General features: G+C 43.1%; 1 protein-coding gene across 1 annotated transcript in view; it reads right to left on the bottom strand.

Annotated features, from left to right (window-relative positions):
* LOC126470727 (protein ovarian tumor locus-like) overlaps nt 1-22405 on the bottom strand; it is a 257945-nt gene that overhangs the window by 70653 nt on the left and 164887 nt on the right. Inside the window, exons 3-4 of the mRNA XM_050098731.1 lie at nt 1244-1327; nt 1030-1127 (exon numbers count right to left, since the gene is read on the bottom strand). Of these exons, the coding sequence (XP_049954688.1) occupies nt 1030-1127; nt 1244-1327 (182 nt within the window). The remainder of the gene's footprint in view (nt 1-1029; nt 1128-1243; nt 1328-22405) is intronic.

The raw sequence follows: 22405 nt of genomic DNA, 5'->3' as shown, positions 1-22405 counted from the left end.
TGTTTAATGGATGTTGTATTAGTCAAGGTAGTCCAGTAGCATGACATCCTCTTGCTGGTATGATCTTAATCCCTTGGATTTCGAAGACATTTAAAATCATTGGTGTGAATGACTATCAGCAAGGTGCACACATTAGAGGAGCATCTGCCCTACACATATGACCAAATCCAAGGGCATGCAGGTGTATTTGGACACCTTCATATTTCTATGGTGGTGTGGGGGGGGGGGGGGGGGCGCTGAATAATATAAAATAAGTGGAAACCACACTGAACACATGCTGTAGCATTGACAGACATGGCTATCACAGGACAGAATGGCCCACATTTTGTTTTTTGTCATTGTGTTTACAAGGACTTTTATAGTTTTTAGTGGTACTGTTTCCCATAAGAATATGCAATATTCTTTCCAGAATATGTTTTATATTTTAAACATCAAGCATTTTAGACAAAGAAATGACACAATAAAATTGTTTAATTGAGTTCAGAGTAAATCTAAGTGTCCTAAATAAATTAATTTCCTCAAGCAATATTATTATCCAGAACACCTTATTGTGAGAATTAATCAATGTATTCTTCGACCTTGTTTTCTGTAAATTATGATAGAGACTGTTGTACATACAAAGGATGGTATACCTCACATCTTAGCAGTGCTTTTAGTTGCAAACCTTCAGTGTGGCAAATGCTAATAACTTGCTTCTATGTTTTAAGCTTTAGAATAACACTCAAAGAATAGTGCAGCACACTGTAAAGCAGTCTCACTAATGTCACTACTAAAGTCCTAGAATCCTTCATTAAGAATAGAAATATTACTTCAGAGTTGGAGAAACTTGTTTCCAGTTCCTACATTAAATAGCACACAACAATAACAAAAGCTGAAATGCTTTTGAATGTTTCAGTCACATTACTGGACCTACAATGAAGTTTCTGTATTGTTGAGCTTTCATGTGGAGCCTTTGGAGTAGTTACGAACTGTAATTTATGGGGGGAAAAAAACATGCCTAGTAATAAAGAATGGAATTTTCTGTCATACCGGTAAAATTCTGCAATTGCCTGCAGTTCCAAAGTACCACCAGCTTCATTCACATTTCGAATTTTTTTCACATAGTCATCAAACGAACCGTCTACAAACTGTAAAAAGAAAAAGAAGAGAAGTGTGAATGTCAACACCAGAGAGAAAGAGAAAGAAAGAGAGAGAGAGAGAGAGAGAGAGAGAGAGAGAGAGAGAGAATTTTCCATCAACATACCTTACTGAATTTCATCCTTTGTCTTAACATATAATCCGTACAATGTTTACGGACTATTTTATGAGCAGCCTGTGTGAAGAAAATCTGAAAAATAAAGGAATATGTAAACCGTTTTATTTAAGAAAGCGTAAGTATAAGTAAAACTATCTTATTTGAAGAAAGCAAAAGTGAACTTTTATAGGCTGATCAATTGCTTAAGCAATTACATTGCTTAATATTACAAAGGAAGACCACTTTCTTTTCTAAATTCTAGGAAAGGCTTAGTTCTTAGTTGATTCAATTTACAAAGAATGGACGAGAATTCACTGGGGTAGCGTTGGTGGTGGTGGTGGTGGTGGTGGTATAAGCAGCAGCTCACATCCCCTTTTTTGTTTAGGTTGTGGTTATTAGTAACCTTCCTAAAATAATGGAACACAAATGTGATTGCAAATCATCAAAATTCTGAAACTGAAACCACAAACTCTTCATTTAAAGCCCATTAACTTCTAAACTAGTCACATCCAAACACACATTTGGACAAAACCCAAAACTGAATATGTACTTATTGTGAAAGATTATCTGTTTTATGGTGTTCCACAGCCTGATAAGTTCCCTTAATAAATATGAAAGTATGCATTTAGTGAGTGGAACAAAATCTTCCTTCATAAGCAGTTTTCTTGAGAATGTTAATTGATACACTTAAGACATCTTAGAAAATTTTTCTAATGATAATATTGGGTCCAAACCTGAGGCAAAAGCTGATCATCTCAACTCACCCCTACACTAACACCACTATTCCGTGCTGGGAAACTAACATTTAAGAAGGCATTATGCTATTAACAACATGGATTGAGGCGTCTTTGTAGGTGCATGCCCCTGTTACAACATGGGCACATGAACAATTCCATTAACAGCAAGAGAGATGGACACATGCTACTCTTGTCAATAAGCTGCAGGTGCAGTGCAGTGCAGATGCAGATGCAGATACAGATTAAGTTCACCTGTATGGCTGACCAGTTGGCAGTGGGTTTGTTTATTAAAGCCAGGTAGGTGAGTTGGTGATCTGCGTAAATGCGGCTGAAGTATAAACATGCCCTCTAAAGGGTAGACTGACAACCTAACATTACTGACAAGGTTTACTGTAAGGAACATATATCCCTTACTGGAGTTTAACATTTACAATGAACAGGTTAAGAATGTGCAAGCATGTGTATTTTATTTACCTCACAGCATTTGCAATCATAATGATGAATTCTAAATATGAGAAAACTTTACATTAAGGAGAAAGTATAATTCATCAAACCAACATGGTTATAAAGTCCTTCACTGTATATTATGAAAGTATATTTTTGCTTTGTTTGGAGAGTTAGTTAGACTGAAGCATTTGAAAGGGTCTGAAATGTCTGCACATTTTGTTGTTGCTCTGATGAAATCGATTCCCTGGCTAAGCTGGACGCACTGGGAGTTGCAATTTGTGAGGTATATAGGGAAGCAGTTTCTGCAGTATACCGATTTGCAACATACAAGGACTAGCTGGCAGATAATGACGAAACAGACATTAGATGTAAAGTTTGCAGTTCAATTTTTAAATCAGAAAGTACTTTACAGATATACATTTCTGCTAGAGACTGAAGACTTGGTGCTAAGGTTAGAATGTTTTTCAGAAATATATCCTCCAAAGAAAGGAAGGTGATCACCATTGATGAAAATGATTCCCTGAGTGCAGCAGGGTAAGGGCATCGTCATTTATAGGGTCTACGTCATCAGTTACCCTGAGCTTGAGTTTTAGACATCCCTATGAACATGTAGCACTGTTTTTCATAGCAGCTTTTCTAAAACCTTGAACTGTTGTCATTGAACATATAAGGTCCGATTCCTTTGCTTTCCTCCCTCTGCTACATCGGACCACTTACACGGAAGGAAAATACAGAGATGCTATACCAGTGGTGACGAGATTAGCACTGACACTTCGAATTATTGCTACTGGGGACAATTACTCCACCTTGAAAATCCAGTTCAAGGTATCTACTGCATAAAGCTATCCTCGCCCCAGAATTTTGTGAAGCTCTGGCGAAATCCCTGGAAGGCTACACTAAGGTAGGTTGATGACTGATTAAAGCTTCTTTCTCTGGAAAATGAAACGCTTATCTCATTTTTGTTTAGTTTTTAACTTTGCCTTATGCAAAATACAATGACTCTTTATTACAAAGACCTGTCTCAGCACCTCTGTGGGACAAATTTATTTTCATAAAATATCATATAAAGTTGATGGTCATTTATCTATTTTAGCCCTAAAAACTATAACATATTCGTTTCATTTAGATTGTTTTGATTGCCCACATGAAAATTACACTGCTAGAGAGAATGTATTTTTACAGGACAGTTTTTTGTGGCCCCTCATCATTTTGACAAAATGTCATCTGGAAAGTAGTCATGAAGAAAATTTCTTATTTTTAAGTACTTTTTTGTGGGTAGTGGTTGTATACGGCATTGTACTTACATTTGCTGTCCTGTTGTGCATCTCTAATGGATCTCTCTTCCTACTGAAATTGTGTACAAAATTTCCCGCACTTTTTCATATTTAACTCTCATCTTTTATTTCCTCAGAATTGTAGACGTGCCCATATGGGCACGCACGCGTGCATGCAGTGGCGGGTCTTATTTTGTTTTGTCGTAAGTGTTTAATTACATTATTTTCTTTTTACCGTCAACTTGCTAATTCTAGAGAAGGTTAATTTGATGTAACATAAGATTTTTAAGTGAAGTTTCTTCCACTGTTTAGGGAATTTGGCAGGCAAACATGTGGTTCTACTGTACTCTGACAACTGTGGAAGCAGCTATTTCAATTATAAACACTATTTCCATGTTCTTTTATTCGCTCATGCTGATGCAAACTATTTGTGAACTGAAGCGGCTTATAAATGAACCATTACAGCTTTCGCACATCAGAGCCTCACAATCACTCTTCTACAACATGTATATGTCTGAGGTATGAATGAAAGCTTTTTATTTTAAGTTTTTAGGACAGCTACAATTCACGATCAATTTTAATAGACCAGTTTCACTCAATTTAACAATAGTTTTGTCAGAAACTGTGGAATTTACTAATTTGGACAGCAAATTCCACAGATTATGCTTTTGTTAAATTGAGTGAAATCGGTAACAATAATATTGCAACTCGTGGCTGTCCTATAAACTTGATTTCAACAGTAACTGTTTCCCCTATGAGCAATGGCTGCTCTGTCTTTCTTTTGTCCAAATTTAATTTTGTTGTTTCCAGGTTGTTGTTACTTGTGAGGAACTATACACAGTCACTTCATTTCACTCTGTCTTTACAAACTGTGGAATTTACCAGCCAGAAAAAATGAAATGCATGATAATACTTTTCAAATTCCGTGTGTTTATCATTAGAGCACTCAGCCAAAGTGCTCATAAAATGACAAATTGAAAGATTGTTTTTGACAATAATTTAAATAGTGAGCCTTAGTGAAAGAAAGCACAAAATGGACAGAACCACGGGAGGGTCACAAATGCTGTACGTGTCTCCATCTTAGATGGGGACACTCCTGTGCCTGCAACTGCACCTCCACCTCTACATGTGCACGGTGATCTGTGTGCACAACCTAGAGGCATGTGTGACTTCACACAGGTGTGTGCACCTCCTTCCTTCTTTGTGCAACAGCTGCATGCACCTAGTCTACATGGAAAATTGCACAGGTGTAAACACCTTTAGGGAATCAGAGCAGACAAAATTATTCCGTCAGCTGCACCTCTATCTGTTTCAGTACCTGTAAGATAACAGAGCTCTACACTGCAGAATGTACATTTGTCAGTACATCTAATCCTAAACATACTGCTGGGTATACTTCTCAGTAGATGACAGTATGGACCTGCTTAGATACGTCACTGTAAATGACCAATTTTGAGGCTAATCTAAAAAATTGAGAAGAATTTGTTTAAAGTCGGGCATATAAGATTTCTTGTACTTTATTAAAATTAAAAACAGCCTTGGCCACACAACTAACTAGGGACAGTAAGAGAGAGAACCCTGTCTGAATAGGTTAGTTGAGGAAAACCATACAATACAGCCATTGCCCAGCCATCACACTACAGAGTAATGTCTTTAGTGCCCATGCGAAAACAGATAGACGAGTGTCATTAAAATGCACAAAACAGGAAGACAAAACAGCACTTAAAACACAGGTAACAAAAGCTAAAAAATTATGCGCTTACCTGTACAGAAACACAGAACGAAGTATTGCGTCAGTGGTACAACATTAACGATACAGGAAGAAAGTGGTATAAGGGGCTAAAACAATATAGCAGATGGACAACAAAGGAGAAGCTAGACACATTGCAGTGCACTTAAACCTCCAGCCTAAAAGTTTAGGACAGAGTCCATACACATGTCAAAACTTTAAAACCTTAGTCACACTCATCTCATTATCAGCTAACATAAAGGGCACATCCCCACCAATTATATAAAATGCACTCCATTAAAATATGGTGGATAGACATGTGCACGCCACAAGCATCACAAAACAGGGGATCCTCTCGTCATAGTAAACAGCAATGTGTGAGATGGCAGCGTCCAATTCTAAGTTGAGAGAGGGTCACTTCATCGCACCTGAGCAACTGGCAGGAGGAACACCACCGCCGTGTTGTTGACTTTACTGACCACAGCTTATTGGCTGTTAGCACCAGCCATTCCTCATCCCACAACTGCATGCACTTCCTGTGTAGTGCAGAAATGACAGCCTGCAAGGGAATAGGACACTCAGCTGCATTTTGTCCTCTGCAGGCCTCCTTGACAGCCTGATCAGCCTGTTCGTTTCCCTATATCTCTACATGACCTGGCACCCAGCAGAATGACTCCCGCTTACCCTGCCCTGCCAATGGAGCAAGTACAGTTGGTCACATATCAGCCAGACTAGTTCCTCAGCTGGATACAGGTTCTGTAACGATTGTAAGGCACTCATAGAATCGAAGCAAATGAGAAAGCATTTGCCCGGAATACAACGCATTTGGTCCAGAGCCTTCAGGATTGTGTGGAGCTCCACTGAGAAAACAGTATACTTGTCAGGAAGGCGAAACCTTGTGACATGGCCGGGGAACACGACAGAGCAGCCAAAGGAATTCCCTTGTTTGGAGCCATCAGTGTACACTACTGTTAAACTGTGATGCATATCTAAAATGTTAAAAAACAGATATTGAAATGTAAAATCTGACATACAATCTATCTTAAAATTTGTCAAGTCTGAAATAAGTCTGGGCCTTCAGAGACGCCAAGGTGGAAATTATTCCCACTGCAATTTAAAACATGAAAACCAGACATACCAATCTCTAGAAGGCAATCCTGTGTACAAATACCATAGGGCCTCATTGCCTGTTACTTGTTCCGAAAAAGTCTTTCCAGTGGAGGCTGAGCAACTGGTATAGTAGGCAAGTGTGTATGGTGTGGACAGTGTTTTATATGCCTGGCACACCGTAAGCAGCCGTTGCCTGATGTGAAGTGGCGGTTCACCAACCTCTGCACAGAGGCTTGGTATGGGGCTTGTTCTGAATGCCCCAGTGGCCAACTGAATCCCTTCATGGTACACCACGTCAAACATCTTTAAATAAGAGGGTCTCACCAACCCATACACCGTGCAGCAATAATTGAGCTGAGATCACACGAAAGCCACAGTACATGGGGAGCAGACAGGACTTGTCTGCTCCATTTTTATGGGGCAAAGACATTTTAGAATACTTAAAGCCGTAAGTGACCTTTTCTTTCCATGTCCTTAAGATGTGGTAACCGCGTAAGCTTAGCGTGAAATATGAGGCCCAGAAACTTCACTGTATCTTTAAAATTAGGACAGTGTCTCTCATCCTGAACTCAGGAAAGTTTAAAATGGAACGAGAATGGTTAAAAAGAACACACACAGACTTCTCGGTGGAAAACTTAAAACTGCTCGTTTGCGCCCATTCATCCAAATGTCGAAGAGTTGGTTGCAACTGATGTTTTGTCATTGCGAGGCTTTAAGGAGAGCAAAACACAGAGAAGTCATCCACAAACAAAGAACACTGGACGGACTTTTCACTATGGATGTAATGCTATTAATGACTATGACAAAGACAGTCATACTTAAGAAGCTACCTTGAGAGACACCATTCTCCAGCTCAGAGTTATCAGACAGGACTTCACTGACATGGTATATAAAATATCGTGGTGAGAGGAAGGACTGAATAAAAATGGAAAGACAACCATGAAAACCCCATTTGTAAAGCTTCTCCAGGATCAAATGCCTCCAAATAGTACCGTAGGCCTAGCCCACCCGGCTAGCCGTGCGGTCTAACGCACTGCTTCCCAAGCTGGAAGGCGTGCGGGTACCCGGCACAAATCTGCATCGCAGATTAGTGTTGAGGTCTGGTGTACCGGCCAGCCTGTGGATGGTTTTTAAGGTGGTTTTTGATCTGCCTCAGTGAATGTGGGCTGGTTCCCTCATTCCACCTCAGTTACATTATGTCGGCGATTGCTGTGCAAACACTGTCCATGTACGCGTACACCATAATTAGTCTACCATGCAAACACTGAGGTTACACTCATCTGGAATGAGAGGTTCCCAGAGGGGAGGGGGAGGGCCACTGGAGGCTGAACTGCACAATAAACCTGGGTTCGATGTAAGGCAGTGGTAGGCTGAGTGGACTGCAGTAGCCTGTTGTGTACCACTCAGGGCTGCAGCAGGAACAAAGCCTCTCCATCGTTTCTAGGTCCCCAGTTAAATAAATACATAAATATGTACATACATACATAAATAAAATGGTTGAAAGCAAGGGGAAACTACAGCCGTAATTTTTCCCGAGGGCATGCAGCTTTACTGTATGATTAAATGATGGCGTCCTCTTGAGTATAATATTCCGGAGGTAAAATAGTTCCCCCATTCGGATCTCCGGGCGGGGATTACTCAAGAGGACGTCGTTATCAGGAGAAAGAAAACTGGCGTTCCACGGGTTGGAGTGTGGAATGTCAGATCCCTTAATCAGTCAGGTAGGTTAGAAAATTTAAAAAGGGAAATGGATAGGTTAAAGTTAGATATAGCGGGAATTAGTGAAGTTCGGTGGCATGAGGAACAAGACTTTTGGTCAGGTGAATACAGGTTTATAAATACAAAATCAAATAGGGGTAATGCAGGAGTAGGTTTAATAATGAGGGAAAAAAAAAAAAAATAGGAGTGCAGGTAAGCTACTACAAACAGTGTAGTGAACGCATTATTGTGGCCAAGATAGATACAAAGCCCACACCTACCACAGTAGTACAAGTTTATATGCCAACAGGCCCTGCAGATGACAAAGAGTTTGATGAAATGTATGATGAGGTAAAAGAAATTATTCAGATAGTGAAGGAAGATGAAAATATAATAGTCATGGGTGACTGGAATTCGACAGCAGGAAAAGGAAGAGAAGGAAACATAGTAGGTGAATATGGAATGGGGGTAAGAAATGAAAGATGAAGCCGCCTGGTAGAATTTTGCACAGAACATAACTTAATCATGGCTAACACTTGGTTCAAGAATCATAAAAGAAGGTTGAATACATGGAAGGGGCCTGGAGATACTGGAAGGTATCAGATAGATTATATAATGGTAAGACAGAGATTCAGGAACCAGATTTTAAATTGTAAGAGATTTCCAGGGGCAGATGTGGACTCTGACCACAATCTATTGGTTATGAATTAAGATTAAAACTGAAGAAATTGCAAAAAGGTGGGAATTTAAGGAGATGGGACATGGATAAACTGAAAGAACCAGAGGTTGTAGAAGAGAGTTTCAGGGAGAGCATAAGGGAACAATTGACAGGAATGGGCGAAAGAAATACAGTAGAAGAAGAATGGGTAGCTTTGAGAGATGAAATAGTGAAGGTAGCAGAGGATCAAGTAGGTAAAAAGATAAGGGCTAATAGAAATCCTTGGGTAACAGAAGAGATATTGAATTTAATTGATGAAAGGAGAAAATATATAAAATACAGTAAATGACGCAGGCAAAAAGGAATACGAATGTCTCAAAAATGAGATCGACAGGAAGCGCAAAATAGCTAAGCAGGGATGGCTAGAGGTCAAATGTAAGGATTTAGAGGCGCATATCGCTTGGGGGAAGATAGATTCTGCCTACAGGAAAAGTAGAGACCTTTGGAGAAATGAGAACCACTAGCATGAATATCAAGAGCTCAGATGGAAACCCAGTTCTAAGCAAAGAAGGGAAAGCAGAAAGGTGGAAGGAGTATACAGAGGGTCTATACAGGGGCGATGTTCTTGGGGACAGTATTATGGAAATGGAAGGAGGTGGTAGATGAAGATGAAATGGGAGATATGGTACTGCGTGAAGAGTTTGACAGAGCACTGAAAGACCCAAGTCGAAACAAGGCCCCGGGAGTAGACAACATTCCATTAGAACTACTGACAGCCTTGGGAGAGCCAGTCCTGACAAAATTCTACCATCTGGTGAGCAAGATGTATGAAGCAGGCGAAATACCCTCAGACTTCAAGAAGAATATAATAATTCCAATCCCAAAGAAAGCAGGTGTTGACAGATGTGAAAATTACCGAACAATCAGTTTAATAAGCCACAGCTGCAAAATACTAGCACAAATTCTTTACAGACAAATGGAAAAACTGGTAGAAGCCGACCTCGGGGAAGATCAGTTTGGATTCTGTAGAAATGTTGGGACATGTGAGGCAATACTGACGTTACGACTTATCTTAGAAGAAAGATTAAGGAAAGGCAAACCTACGTTTCTAGCATTTGTAGACTTAGAGAAAGCTTTTGACAATGTTGATTGGAATACTCTCTTTTAAATTCTGAAGGTGGCAGGGGTAAAACACAGCGAGCGAAAGGCTATTTACAATTTGTACAGAAACCAGATGGCAGTTATAAGAGTCAAGGGACATGAAAGGGAAGCAGTGGTTCGGAAGGGAGTGAGACGGAGTTGTAGCCTCTTCCTGATGCTATTCAGTCTGCATACTGAGCAAACAGTAAATGAAACAAAAGAAAAATTCGCAGTAGGTATTAAAATCCATGGAGAGGAAATAAAAACTTTGAGGTTCGCTGATGACATTGTAATTCAGTAAGAGACAGCAAAGGACTTGGAAGAGCAGTTGAACAGGATGGACAGTGTCTTGAAAGGAGGGTATAAGATGAACATCAACAAAAGCAAAACGCGGATAATGGAATGCAGTCAGATTAAGTTGGGTGATGCTGAGGGAATTAGATTAGGAAATGAGACACTTAAAGCAGTAAAGGAGTTTTGCTATTTGGGAAGCAAAATAACTGATGATCATGGAAGTAGAGAGGATATAAAATGTAGACTGGCAATGGCAAGGAAAGCGTTCCTGAAGAAGAGAAATTTGTTAACATCGAGTATTGACTTAAGTGTCAGGAAGTCGTTTCTGAAGGTATTTGTATGGAGTTTAGCCATGTATCGAAGTGAAACATGGACGATAAATAGTTTAGACAAGAAGAGAATAGAAGCTTTTGAAATGTGGTGCTACAGAAGAATGAGGAGGTACTGAATAGAATTGGGGAGAAGAGGAGTTTGTGGCACAATTTGACCAGAAGAAGGGATCAGTTGGTAGGACATGTTCTGAGGCATCAAGGGACCACCAATTTAGTAGTGGAGGGCAGCGTGGAGGGTAAAAATCATGGAGGGAGACCAAGAGATGAATACACTAAGCAGATTCAGAAGGATGTAGGCTGCAGTAGGTACTGGGAGATGAAGAAGCTTGCACAGGATAAAGTAGCATGGAGAGCTGCATCAAACCAGTCTCAGGACTGAAGATAACAACAACAACATAAATAAATAAATACCATAGGCCTTCTCGATGTCAAAAAATATACCTAGAAGATGATGCCGATAGAGGAAAGCCAATTGTATAGCTGCCTCCATGAGGCCAAGGTTATCAAAGGTGGAGTGATGCCTCCTGAACCCACACTGAAAGTGACTAAGGAGTTGCTTGGAGTCTAAGATCCAGACAAGTTGGCAGTTTATCATCGGCTCCAAGGTCTTCCCCATGCAACGAATAAGGGCATCACTATGGTAACTACTTGGGCATGTATGATCTTCCCCAGGTTTTAAAAGAGGAATTAAAATTGTCTCTTGCCACGAGTTGGGGAAGTGAACTGATGCCCAAATGGCATTAAAAAGTGCAAGGATAATACCTTTGTTTCAGCTTGTGAGGTGCCACTACATACTGTAATGGATCCCTCAGTCACCAGGGGATGTGTCACGAACCACCACCAATGCAGAATCCAGCTCCAACATGGAAAATGGCCAGTTGTAACCTTCATAGCAGGTGGACCGGAAATCCAATTTACACCTCTCAGCAACCACTCTATAGTGTTGGAAACCTGGATCCTGACTGGCTGTTGCTGTAACTGTGGCAAATCATGCCGCCATGGTCTGGCTAATGTCTCACAGATTGGTTTGGAGAGTGCCGTTTCTCATTAAAGAAGCCATGGGGCACCTGCCTCCTCTCCCAGAAATTCCCCTGATCATCTCCCACACAACAGAACTTTTGATAGAATGATTAATGGTGTTCAGGAACTGTTGCCACGACCTCCTCTTGCTCTCTCACATAATTCGGCAAAACTTTGCTCTCGCCACCAGAAAGTCTGCAATATTCTCTGTAGTTGGCCGACCCTTGAACCTACACAAAGCCACACACCTGGCCCTGATTGCAGAGCAGCATTCGGCACTCCAACAACGGACAGGTTGCCTCTTCTGTTGTCCCACAGACTGTGGGATCGATGCTGCAGCAGTGTGGAGGATCATTTTGGTAATATGATCCGCCCATGCCTTGACATTCGCACAATGTTCGAACTGGGCCTACTGGCTATATAAAGTGTTCAGTCAACTGTACCGAGCACCCATCGCAGCGGTTTCCTTTCGGGCTCCACCCTATCTGGCAGGTGAGTCCTGAATGGGCAGTGATAACTTCTGTGCAAGTCATCGACCACTTCTCAGTGAGCAATGTGAGCAAGAGCTGGAGAGCAAAGTGAGAGATCAATGGCAGAACGACCCAGTTGCTGTGCAGAAGTGAGTGCTCTGTCCTGTATTTAGTAATTATGCACATGATGGCACAAGAAGTCTTAATTGTTCTGCCCCTGGGGAAGGTAGTTGCAGAGCCCCAAAGCACATTCTGTGCATTAAAATCACCACAGAGGATGAAGGGGCAGGGTAGCTGTGTAGTAAGGTCAATTAGGGCCTCTTCATCAAGCGCACCATGTAAGGGCAAGTAAAGGGAACATATTGTAAATGGATGATGCATGTGCACTGATACAGCAACTGCTTGTGAAGTCTTAAGTGAGAGAGGGGATGAGTGTTAGTACTGACAAAAACACCTACACCACCTCTAACTCTCTCTTCACTCGGGTCATGCTTTTTGTGGAGAACATAGCCTCATAGCTCAGGGGTGTACGATTGATGGAAATTAGTCTCCTGAAGAGACAGATACAGTGGTCTACCCTGAGATAAGAGATGGAGTTCCTCCACATGCGTCCTGAACCCCTGCAGGTTCCACTGTAGGATGGTAGCCATTTCATTGACATGGTTTTAATTTACCCGTCTCTGCACTGCGGAGGTGAAGCACTTTTAGAGCGAGAGGGAGTGAAGGAGCTGCCTGAATCCAAAGCATCTAATTCCATGATGTCCACCTCATTAGTCAGATATGAAAGAATGATGTCTGATGGTGGTTGGGACAGCTTTTGACCTGAACGTCATGAACCTTTCCCTGAACCCTGTCCCTTCGAGGATGAGGGGGACCGAGCCCATTGAGAGGCGCTCTGCGGCTTGTGTGTCGTCTTGACAATCACTACGGAACTACTGCTGGTCTTTCTGTAATGGCTGCTTGGATTGCTTTATCCTTACTTGTTTTGCCTTGGTGTGATTGATGGATTAATTAATTAATTAATTAATTAATTAATTAATTAATTAATTAATTAATTAATTAATTAATTAAGAGAGTGTGGGACCAAACGTGGAGGTCAACAGTTCCAAGATTCCAAAGTGGCTTACATAAGAAAGAGGGTCTGCTAAAAGTGGACAGATTCAGTCAGAGGAGTCAAATTATAGAAGAATTAACATTAAACACACACAGTAAAAGCATAAAAGGTGAGACCAAATGTAAAAACTGGAAAAAAAAGGGGGGGGGGGGGGGGGTAGTCATGGGGTCACAGACCCTGAAGACTGCAAAAGGAGTCGCAACCACAACCAACCTGCACCTGCTCCAAGACTGAAGGAGAACCTTATATCTGGAAATAAAAACCACTTTTATGGATGAAACCGAGGACCAGGTCAACCATCCATGGATTGTCCACTAATATTAAATTCAAGGAAGCAGGAAGACTATACTTACCACGAAGGGTCGAAAGAAGGGGACATGCCACCAATATGTGAGATATCGTCAGTCTGACGCCACAACCACATTGTGGGTGTGGGTTGTTATGTAGTGGGAAACAACGGGTGAGCAGGGTATGGCCAATGCATAAACGGCATAAAACAGTGGACTCCTTCCAAGAGGGGCTGAAAGAAGTGCCTCAAACTGCAGTAGACTCCTTGATTGTGCAGAGTTTATTAGCATGAGCAGTAGCCCTCCAGATGGCATTCCACTGTTGGGCAAAGAGATATTTGACATAGATCTGCATACCTGCAGCTGCAATCATGAAAGGAAATTGGGGGGGGGGGGGGGGGGTAAGTATCTGCTTCTCTAGCCAAAGGGTCAGCCAATTAATTACCTGGGAATCCCACATGACTCGGGATCCAGAGAAAGACAACTGAACAGGTGGCAAACTCAAGGGCAGAGAGAAGGTCATGGATGGCAGAAACCAAGAGGTGACAAGAGTATCATCGATCGATAGCTGGCAGGCAGCTCATGGAGTCTGAACAAATTAAAACACTATGGAGGGAGGCCTGAGAAACAAAAAGGAGGGCCCTGTGAATGGCTAGAAGCTCTGCTGTAAATACACTACATGATCCTGGCAACAAATGGTGCTCGAAGCTGGTAGGAGATGTGAAAGCATACCCCACCTTATCAGTAGTCTTAGAACCATCAATGTAAAAGATGGTGGCACCCAGGAACTCTGCAAGGACGGCAAATACAAGATGCCAGTAAACCATAGGAGCAACAGAGACCTTAGGACCCTGGAAGAGACCGGACCTAATCTGTAGTCTACACACAGTCCAGGAGGGGGGAGGGGAGAGGGGGGGTATGGGAGGAAAGACACGAGGCACAGTCCAGCGAGTGCAGATGGAGAGCCTGGCAGAGGGTTGAGAGACGCATGCCAACTGGCAATCCCACCCATGGGCGGGTGTTAGGAGGAAGACATCCCTCATTGGCAAAGAGCACAGGGTACACAGGATGGTCAGAGAATTGGAGACTGTGTAAGACACAAGGAGTTAACTCTGTTGTATGTGTAGAGTGGAATCCCTGCTTCTGGGAGGAGACCATCAACAGGACTAGTGCGAAAGGCACCAGTAGCCAGACACACCCCACAGTGATGGACAGCGTCAAGGAGTTTCAAAGTGGAAGGAGCTGCTGAGCCCTAAATCTGGCTACCATAATCGAGTCTGTACAAAACCAGAGCACAGTAAAGATGGAGAAAAGTGGAATGGTCTGCACCCAAGATGTGTGGGCCAGGAGGTGTGGCATCCATGTCAGCTTGTAATCAAAAATAAGGTCCAAGGAACGGGGCTGTGCTACAACATCGAGGAGCTGGTTGCCTAAATAAAGTTCTGGATCAGGGTGTACTGTGGGTCGATGACAAAAATGCATAACCCGGGTTTTGGAGGAGGAAAACTGGAAGCCATGGGCGGCAGCCCACACAGAGGCCCATCGGATGGCACCTTGGAGCTGGCACTCAGCAGATGCCACCGAGTGGGAACTGCACCCGATGCAAAAATCGTCAACGTACAATGCTGAGGTAACCAGAGGCCCAACAGAGGTCACAAGCTCATTTATGGCAATGAGGAAGAGTGTGACACTTAGCACAGAACCCTATAGGATACCATTTTCCTGAATCTGAGCGGTGCTGAGTGAAGTGCCAACTCAAACCCGGAAGAGCCGGCAAGATAAAACCTCGCGAATAAAAATCAGAAGGGGACCATAGAAGCCCCAACCATGGAGGTTAACTAAAATGTGATGGCACCAAGCCATGTCATATGCCTTATGTAGGTCAAAGAAAACTGCGACAAGGTGCCAGTGGTGAGTAAAAGCCTGTCGGATGGCTGGTTCCAATTGGAGTAAATGGTCAGTTGGAGCTTGCCCTGCCCACAAGCCACACTGATACAGTGACTAAAGGCCCAGAGATTCGAGTACCGAATATAATCTGGAGTTGACCATCCTTTCGAGCAGTTTACAAAGCACATTAGTAAGGCTAATGGGGTGGTAACTATATCACCATTGTGACAGAAAAGCACCCATGAGCCAGATGTGACTGAAGACCCTCAGGAGCTGTTGCCTCTGGGGAATGTCCAAGCGTTGAATCATCTGATTATGAATGGAATCTGGCCCTGTTGCCATCTTGTGAAGAGCTAAGAGCCTGCACCAATGCCCCTTCAGCAAAAGGTGCATTATACGGCTCAATGTGGTGCGGGATGAAATGGAGGGGGGGTCTGTTCAACAATGCGTTTCTGATGGAGAAAGGTAGGAGAGTAGGAAGTGGACGACATACCATCACAAAGTGTGTCGCAAGGTGTTCCGCGAGGACCAGTGGATCAGTGCACAGAGCTCCTTTAAGGCTCAGACCCTGGACACTGGACTGTTACTGGCAGCCCAGAATGCTACAGAGCTTTGACCAAACCTGTGATAAGGAGTTATATGTCCCAAGAGAGGAAACTTAAGGTAACGAGCCTTAGCTCAGAGATGCTTAAAAGTGAGGAGGTTGGTCGGGGGGAGGGGGGGGGGTCTAAAATCGCTGCAGCGGTCCTGGACAGCAACTGCAACATCCTCGGTCCACCACGGTACCAGCCGATGATGAGGGAGCCCTGTGGATAGGGGGGACAGAGCAGTGCCAGCATCATGAAGAGTGGAAGAGATGCCTTGCGCAACTATATCAATGGAATTCGAGAGGGTGGTGTCAATATCGACAGCAGACATGTATACAGGCCAACTGGCCCTGTGGAATGCCCAGCGTGGGGGCCTGTCTCCCTGGTGGCAGCAAGGAAATGATAGTGTCACTGGAAAGTGGGTACCGACACAAAGGTCATCATGGGATGATGAATGTAGGGAAGCCATGAGGGCAGGGGAGGAGATAGTGAGATTGATAGCAGAGAAGGTGCCGTGAGCAGCAATGAAGTGGGTAGGGGAACCATCGTTGAGGGGAGACAAATCGAAGTCCATGATAAGTTGGTTGATTAGGATACCCCGACCTGTTTAAGTGGCACTTCCCCACAGTGGATGGTGGGCACTGAAATCATCAAGGAGGAGAAACGGGGGCAGGAGTTGCTGGATTAAGATAAACAGTGCAACATAAGCAAGTTGCTGACCTGGACAGAAGTAGACACTGCAGTGGGTGATTGCCAGTCGTGTGCACTCTAACCCTATCACTTCGAAGGTGGTACATAGGGGGATCCAGTCACTAAGGACATCGGAGAGAACCAAAGTGCAGACCCCCACCAGATGCTATACAACGGACAGCATGGTTCCGACAGAACGCCCGATAACCATGGAAAGTTGGAGAGTGGTCATGACGGAAATGCGTTTCTTGGAGAACAAGACAGAACACAGAATAAGAGGAGACAAGATGTTGCATCTCCGGTAGGTGACTATAGTATCCGCTGCAGTTCCACTGGATGATCGTGTGGCGCGAGTCCAAGGTAGGCATGAAGGAGCCGAGGAGGTCAGGTCACTTTGTCAGTAGTTGTCACCAACAAGTTTGGGGTGACATCGATAAATAAGATATCAGACTCGGGTTTTGAGAGAGGAGTTGGCACCTCTGGGGCACCAGGGGTTCCTCTTCCTCCTCCTCCTCCTCCTCCTCCTCCTCCTCCTCCTCCTCCGGTGGTGTGCCTCTTGGCCGAGTGGTGGTGAGTTTTCTGGTCCGAGAGCTGCTAGGGTGAGTGGGAGTGGAAGGCAGAGGCAGAGGAAAGAAAGTAACAGGGGCAAAAGTTGAAGATAGTGACACCAGATGGAGTCTCTCATACTTTTTGTGAGCCTCAGCGTAAGACAGGTGATTGGGTGGCAGAAGCAGCTTTGATCAACAGGGAGCCCAACTGCATCTTGTTAATAGACTCCACTTCACCACACTAGTCCTTGATATTTTCCATGAAAAATAATGGCTTTGTGGCGGTGAAAGTGTCCTCATCCGCCCTAGAACAGACAGGTAACGGGGAATAGCCAGCTTGACCTAAATCAGAACACCTAGAAAGGGGAAGGAGGTGGCAACGGGGAAGGAGCGGGGATGGGGAGGGAGGGGGCAGGGAGAAGGAAATTCCGCTAGGGAATGAAGAATGAGCTGCAATAGCTAGGGGCCCTGTGAGCGCCATGCACGAACTCTCAAAAGAACCGTGAGCCCCCTTGGGGTGCCTTGACATGTACTTATGCAAGTACAGGTGGTGGTGGTGGTGGTGATGGTGGTGGTGTTGGTGGATGGTTGTACACTGGACAATGTCTGCATCAAGGTGTCGACGTTAGGAACAGGTTTCTGCACCATGGAAGCATAGGAAGTGGTAAAGATGGGAAGTTTCATCACTTTATATTCCTTTTCAGCTTCAGCATAGGGGATCTGCTTGGTGACTTAGTTTCTGAATTTTTTGTTCCTCTGCAAGAGCAAGGCAGTCTTGGCTCCAGACTCTGTGGCTCCCAGAGCAGTTAACACTGACTGCTGGAGATGAACAGTCAATCCCAGCTTCATGGGCTGCCTTCCCACACTTCCCACAGGTCACTTTACCCCCGCAACTCAGTGTTGTGTGATCAAAACGCTGGCATTTTGTAGCACCGCATAGGGTTAGGTACATTAGGCCTAACCCTAAGTTGGAGGAAACCTGCCATGATGTGATCAGGCAACATTGGACAATTAAAGGTAACAATGAAGGTGACAATCTTCTCAATTTCTCCATTATTCCTATGCATCCTTTGCTCTACATCCTCTATCCCCTGTAATGCCCATTCTTGTTTATGGATATTGACATAGCCGAACTTAATGTCATGGCATGTGGCCACACCCTTGCTAGAGTTAAGGGAATTATGCAGTTCAACAGTTATACCACATACTCGCCCAATTTTTCGGTCTTCATAAGTAGTTCCACCTGCTTTGCCCTGTTAGTATCAAGCAGTAGGTAACCATTCCACAGCCACTTAGTAGACTCCAGGCTTCCAGCAAGTCCTTCCAAGGCTTTATGGATATAGAAAAGGGATACTTTTTCAAATGTACCCTCCTTCCTGTTAATGAAAAAAAGGACACATTTTGATTTATGACTCCTTGAGCCATGTTACTATAATTCAACTGATGCAGGTTACCGGGAGGACTGGATGTGAACACACCCAGGCACACACCCCTCCCACCGGGAGGAAAAGATGATAATTTCGAGGGTTCCATTTCAGTCCCACAAGCAGCTAGGGAAACAAGGGTCCACTCAGACAGAGCCCCACATGCCTGAATAAGCCTTATAAAACTGAGGTGTGGCAGGTTCCCCAGAGGTTGCCCACTAATGACTGTTCCACTTCAACAACCGTACATCTCATCAGCGCGCACCCCACCTCGAGACTGAGGGGATTCTCATAGAGGTTTTTACTATCCTCGCAATCCGGTCATTGAAGCATGCCCAGATCTTATGGTAACTGGAGACTGGCAGCGCTTACCAGTCCACAGCTTAGGAACCACAGTGTCACCAAGCCTGTACTCGGCAAACGAATGCTGAGCCTCTGAGGGCAGTCACTTTCAAAATGCTGTTAATGTGTAATATGGACCAATGTTGGAAATCGCAAGGTATTATGGAAATGGGAGATGCATTGTTGACAGTTGATTTTAAGTGATCAATGGCTCAACTGCAGCAGACGACATGTTTTGTGGCCCTGAATTTCAAGTAGTGTCCTAATATAGCCACAATCTCAGGATGTGCAATGTATTGGAGAAAACAACGATCAACAATCTGCGGCAGAACTAAAATCACAAGTGCTTTGTTTGCTAACCTCTAGTAGTAAACACATAATAGAAAAATTTCATTATGGGGTAAAAGCAAACTAATTTCTCTGTCACTGGTTACTTGAAACTATCATCATACTGGCTACACAGACTGTTGCATTACCAACCAATGAGCAATCCTGTTTGGCAGTTGGTTTGCAATTATAGGTGACAAGCAGATTCCAAACAAAAACAGAATGGTAGGAAGAAAATAACAGCAAATAAAGTCAATATGAAAGTATTAGAAATAAGAAAACTACATTTAAACCAATTAACTGATAAATGTAACAATTGCAGTCTTTTGGTTAAATTGAGAAATGTAAAAAAATTTCATTGCATTTGACGAGTTTTGAACCCACGACGCTCCACATGTGAACCCCCATATGCTAACTGTTTTGCCAAGTCATTATACTGCAAAAAGTTGTTATATTTGGAAAGGATCTAGTAGTCTGGCAAAGGATAATGGTTTGGGTGCGACACTGAGTGCACGCACTGACTGGAGAAACCAGCTACAACATGTTAAGTGTCAACTGTCGAGTAATTTTAATTGGGCTACAGCAAACAAAAGCTAGTGTCAATGCTGTTTTCTGTTACGTGTTTCTGTGTTCCGCACATCGATCCGCTATATATGAGTGGTTGCTTTTCCCTTATTTTACGTACTGCTCCATACGGGAATTTCCAATATTGTTATGAAATAGCTACCAATTATTTTGAAAGATATGAATGAACTACAGTTTAGGCAGCCTGAGATGTGGCCAAGGTAGCTGAGACAGTGTGGTGGCGGCGGAGGAGGAGGAGGAGGAGGAGGAGGAGGAGGAGGAGGCATTTGGCCTTGCCACATCCAGCATTGTAAAATATTAAAATTGAACTCAAAATGACAAATACTTTTCAAATCATCAAATTTTGGTCACTTCTACATTGGGAATGTTGGGTAACAGTGTGGAGTACTCAAGCTGATATGTTAATGTGTAGAGAATTCATAGTAAGCAAAATTTGCACATAAATTCAGTTATTTGTTTATATCCATACCCAATTGTATATAAACTCAGTGAAGTGATTACTGGCAGTTTTCGTACAACACATCATTTGTACAAATTGATTCACTGATCCATTTGTTGATAATTTTATAAGCTATTCTCATCAAAACAAGAAGTAAGGTTGAAACTATAATGAGCTTATCTCATCGCCACAATTTCTCTGTTTTATCTAGTTTCTGCATAGCATGTCCATAACATATGTTCTGTATTTTTCAGAGAAATATTATTATTCACCTTCTCTTTTCAGCCATCTGGACTCTGGATATTGCCACAGGTCTGGCCACAGAGCAGCCCTTGCTCCACCAGCCTGAGGTTTTCATCTAAAATAAAATCCACACTGGTCAGCCACATCCTGCATGCCTCCTCCACCACCACCACCACCACCACCACCACCACCACACTGTCTCGGCTACCTTGGCCACATCTGAGGCTGCCTAAACTGTCCTGCCACTCAACTTGTCATGCCAACAAATACTTACCACCACCTCTTGCCTAGTGAGCCACACTCTTGTAATGTCACAAGCAGGCTCATGGCTCATCTCAGATTAGACTCACAGAGTAGCTACAAATCAAAAAGTTCTTTTGTTGTGGTAATTTTGATGTGTTGCAAAGCCTGATATATGGTTACCAACTCTACAGTGCATACACTACATGCACTCACCAGAGAAGACTTTAGTGTCCCTTTGTATATATGAAAGCACAACCAAATGTCGCTGTCCATCTGTGTAGATGCACTTGAAATTGGGGTAGCCATGGAGTACTGAATGGAACAGGTAGCTGAGAATTGTGGGGCCTGTATTTTTCTTAGGATCATGGAAGTTATCCACCTGAATCACAGGACTGGGTACACATCACTGGAAGTGCTGAGAGGGAACTATGCATACAGACAAAAGAGAAGTTTGAGATTCTTACACAGATTATATAATCATGCCCCACCTGGTCTACCCATTCTTGGATGTTTCTTGAACAGGCTGAACAGTTGGCTGAAGCAGAGTCGAGTAACATAGATGGGTATGCATCTGACACATTAGGACTGCACAGTTTGCCAGAAGTTGCTAGTGTCCAACTGCCAGAGGTGGGATACGAGCTTCCACCAGGAGGCTGTCCCTGGGGCTTGTATGGAAGTCTCCAGTTGCTAATCTCACACCACTGTAGAGGACAGACTAACAAGCTCAGTACTGATGGTGTTGCTGATCTGCAACATGTCAATAGTCCAAGTACAATAATATCAAAGCTTTGTAGAATCTTAGAAAAACTGTGTGATTAGCTCTCCAGGTGGCGTTACTGAGAAATCAGAGGGTATTAAGTTTCCTAATGCAATTTGCTTTTGGCTGGCATACATGTGGTAATAAGGTTAACTTATTGTCATGTAAAAGGCCTAAAAATTTGGAATTTTCAACCCCATCAAGTAACTGGTTATTTTGGTCAAGTTCTAGGTAAGGACACACAGTTCTGAGTTGACAAAAGTGCACGACAGAAGTTTTCTCTAGAGAAAATCTATATCCATGACTCAGGGCTCAAGTTTTTCTGCTTGCTATGTGTCTTCCCAAAGACGGCTCTCTGCACTGCACAATGATTTAGAACTATAATACAGACAAAGGTTGATCATATATAGTGAGATTTAGGGGTCCAATGGCAGTGACTATACGATCAATTGCAATGGCAAAAAGGATTATGCTCTAAGCCAATTTCTGAGAGCCTATTTTACTATAAATTTTGGCTTCTATGGGTCAAACCTATCTGGACCTGGAACAGTCTGAGGGATACAAGATTCTGTATAAAAATGGGTAAGTAACTCTGGAAACCTCCACCTGTGCAGTATAAGCAGGATGTGATAGCATCCTGCCTTCTGCAGGTCAAAGAACACAGAGATCAAGTGTTGACAATGTGTGAAAGCATGGAAGACTGCAAATTCCAGATGTATCAATTGGTTTGTGGAGGACCAGAATGCCTGAAAGCCACTCTGAAATTGCGATAAGCGGCTTCTGGCTTCC

The sequence above is a fragment of the Schistocerca serialis genome, chromosome 3 (assembly GCF_023864345.2).
Source record: "Schistocerca serialis cubense isolate TAMUIC-IGC-003099 chromosome 3, iqSchSeri2.2, whole genome shotgun sequence".
Lineage (NCBI taxonomy): Eukaryota > Metazoa > Arthropoda > Insecta > Orthoptera > Acrididae > Schistocerca > Schistocerca serialis.
This window is presented reverse-complemented; position numbering and strand designations above follow the sequence as displayed.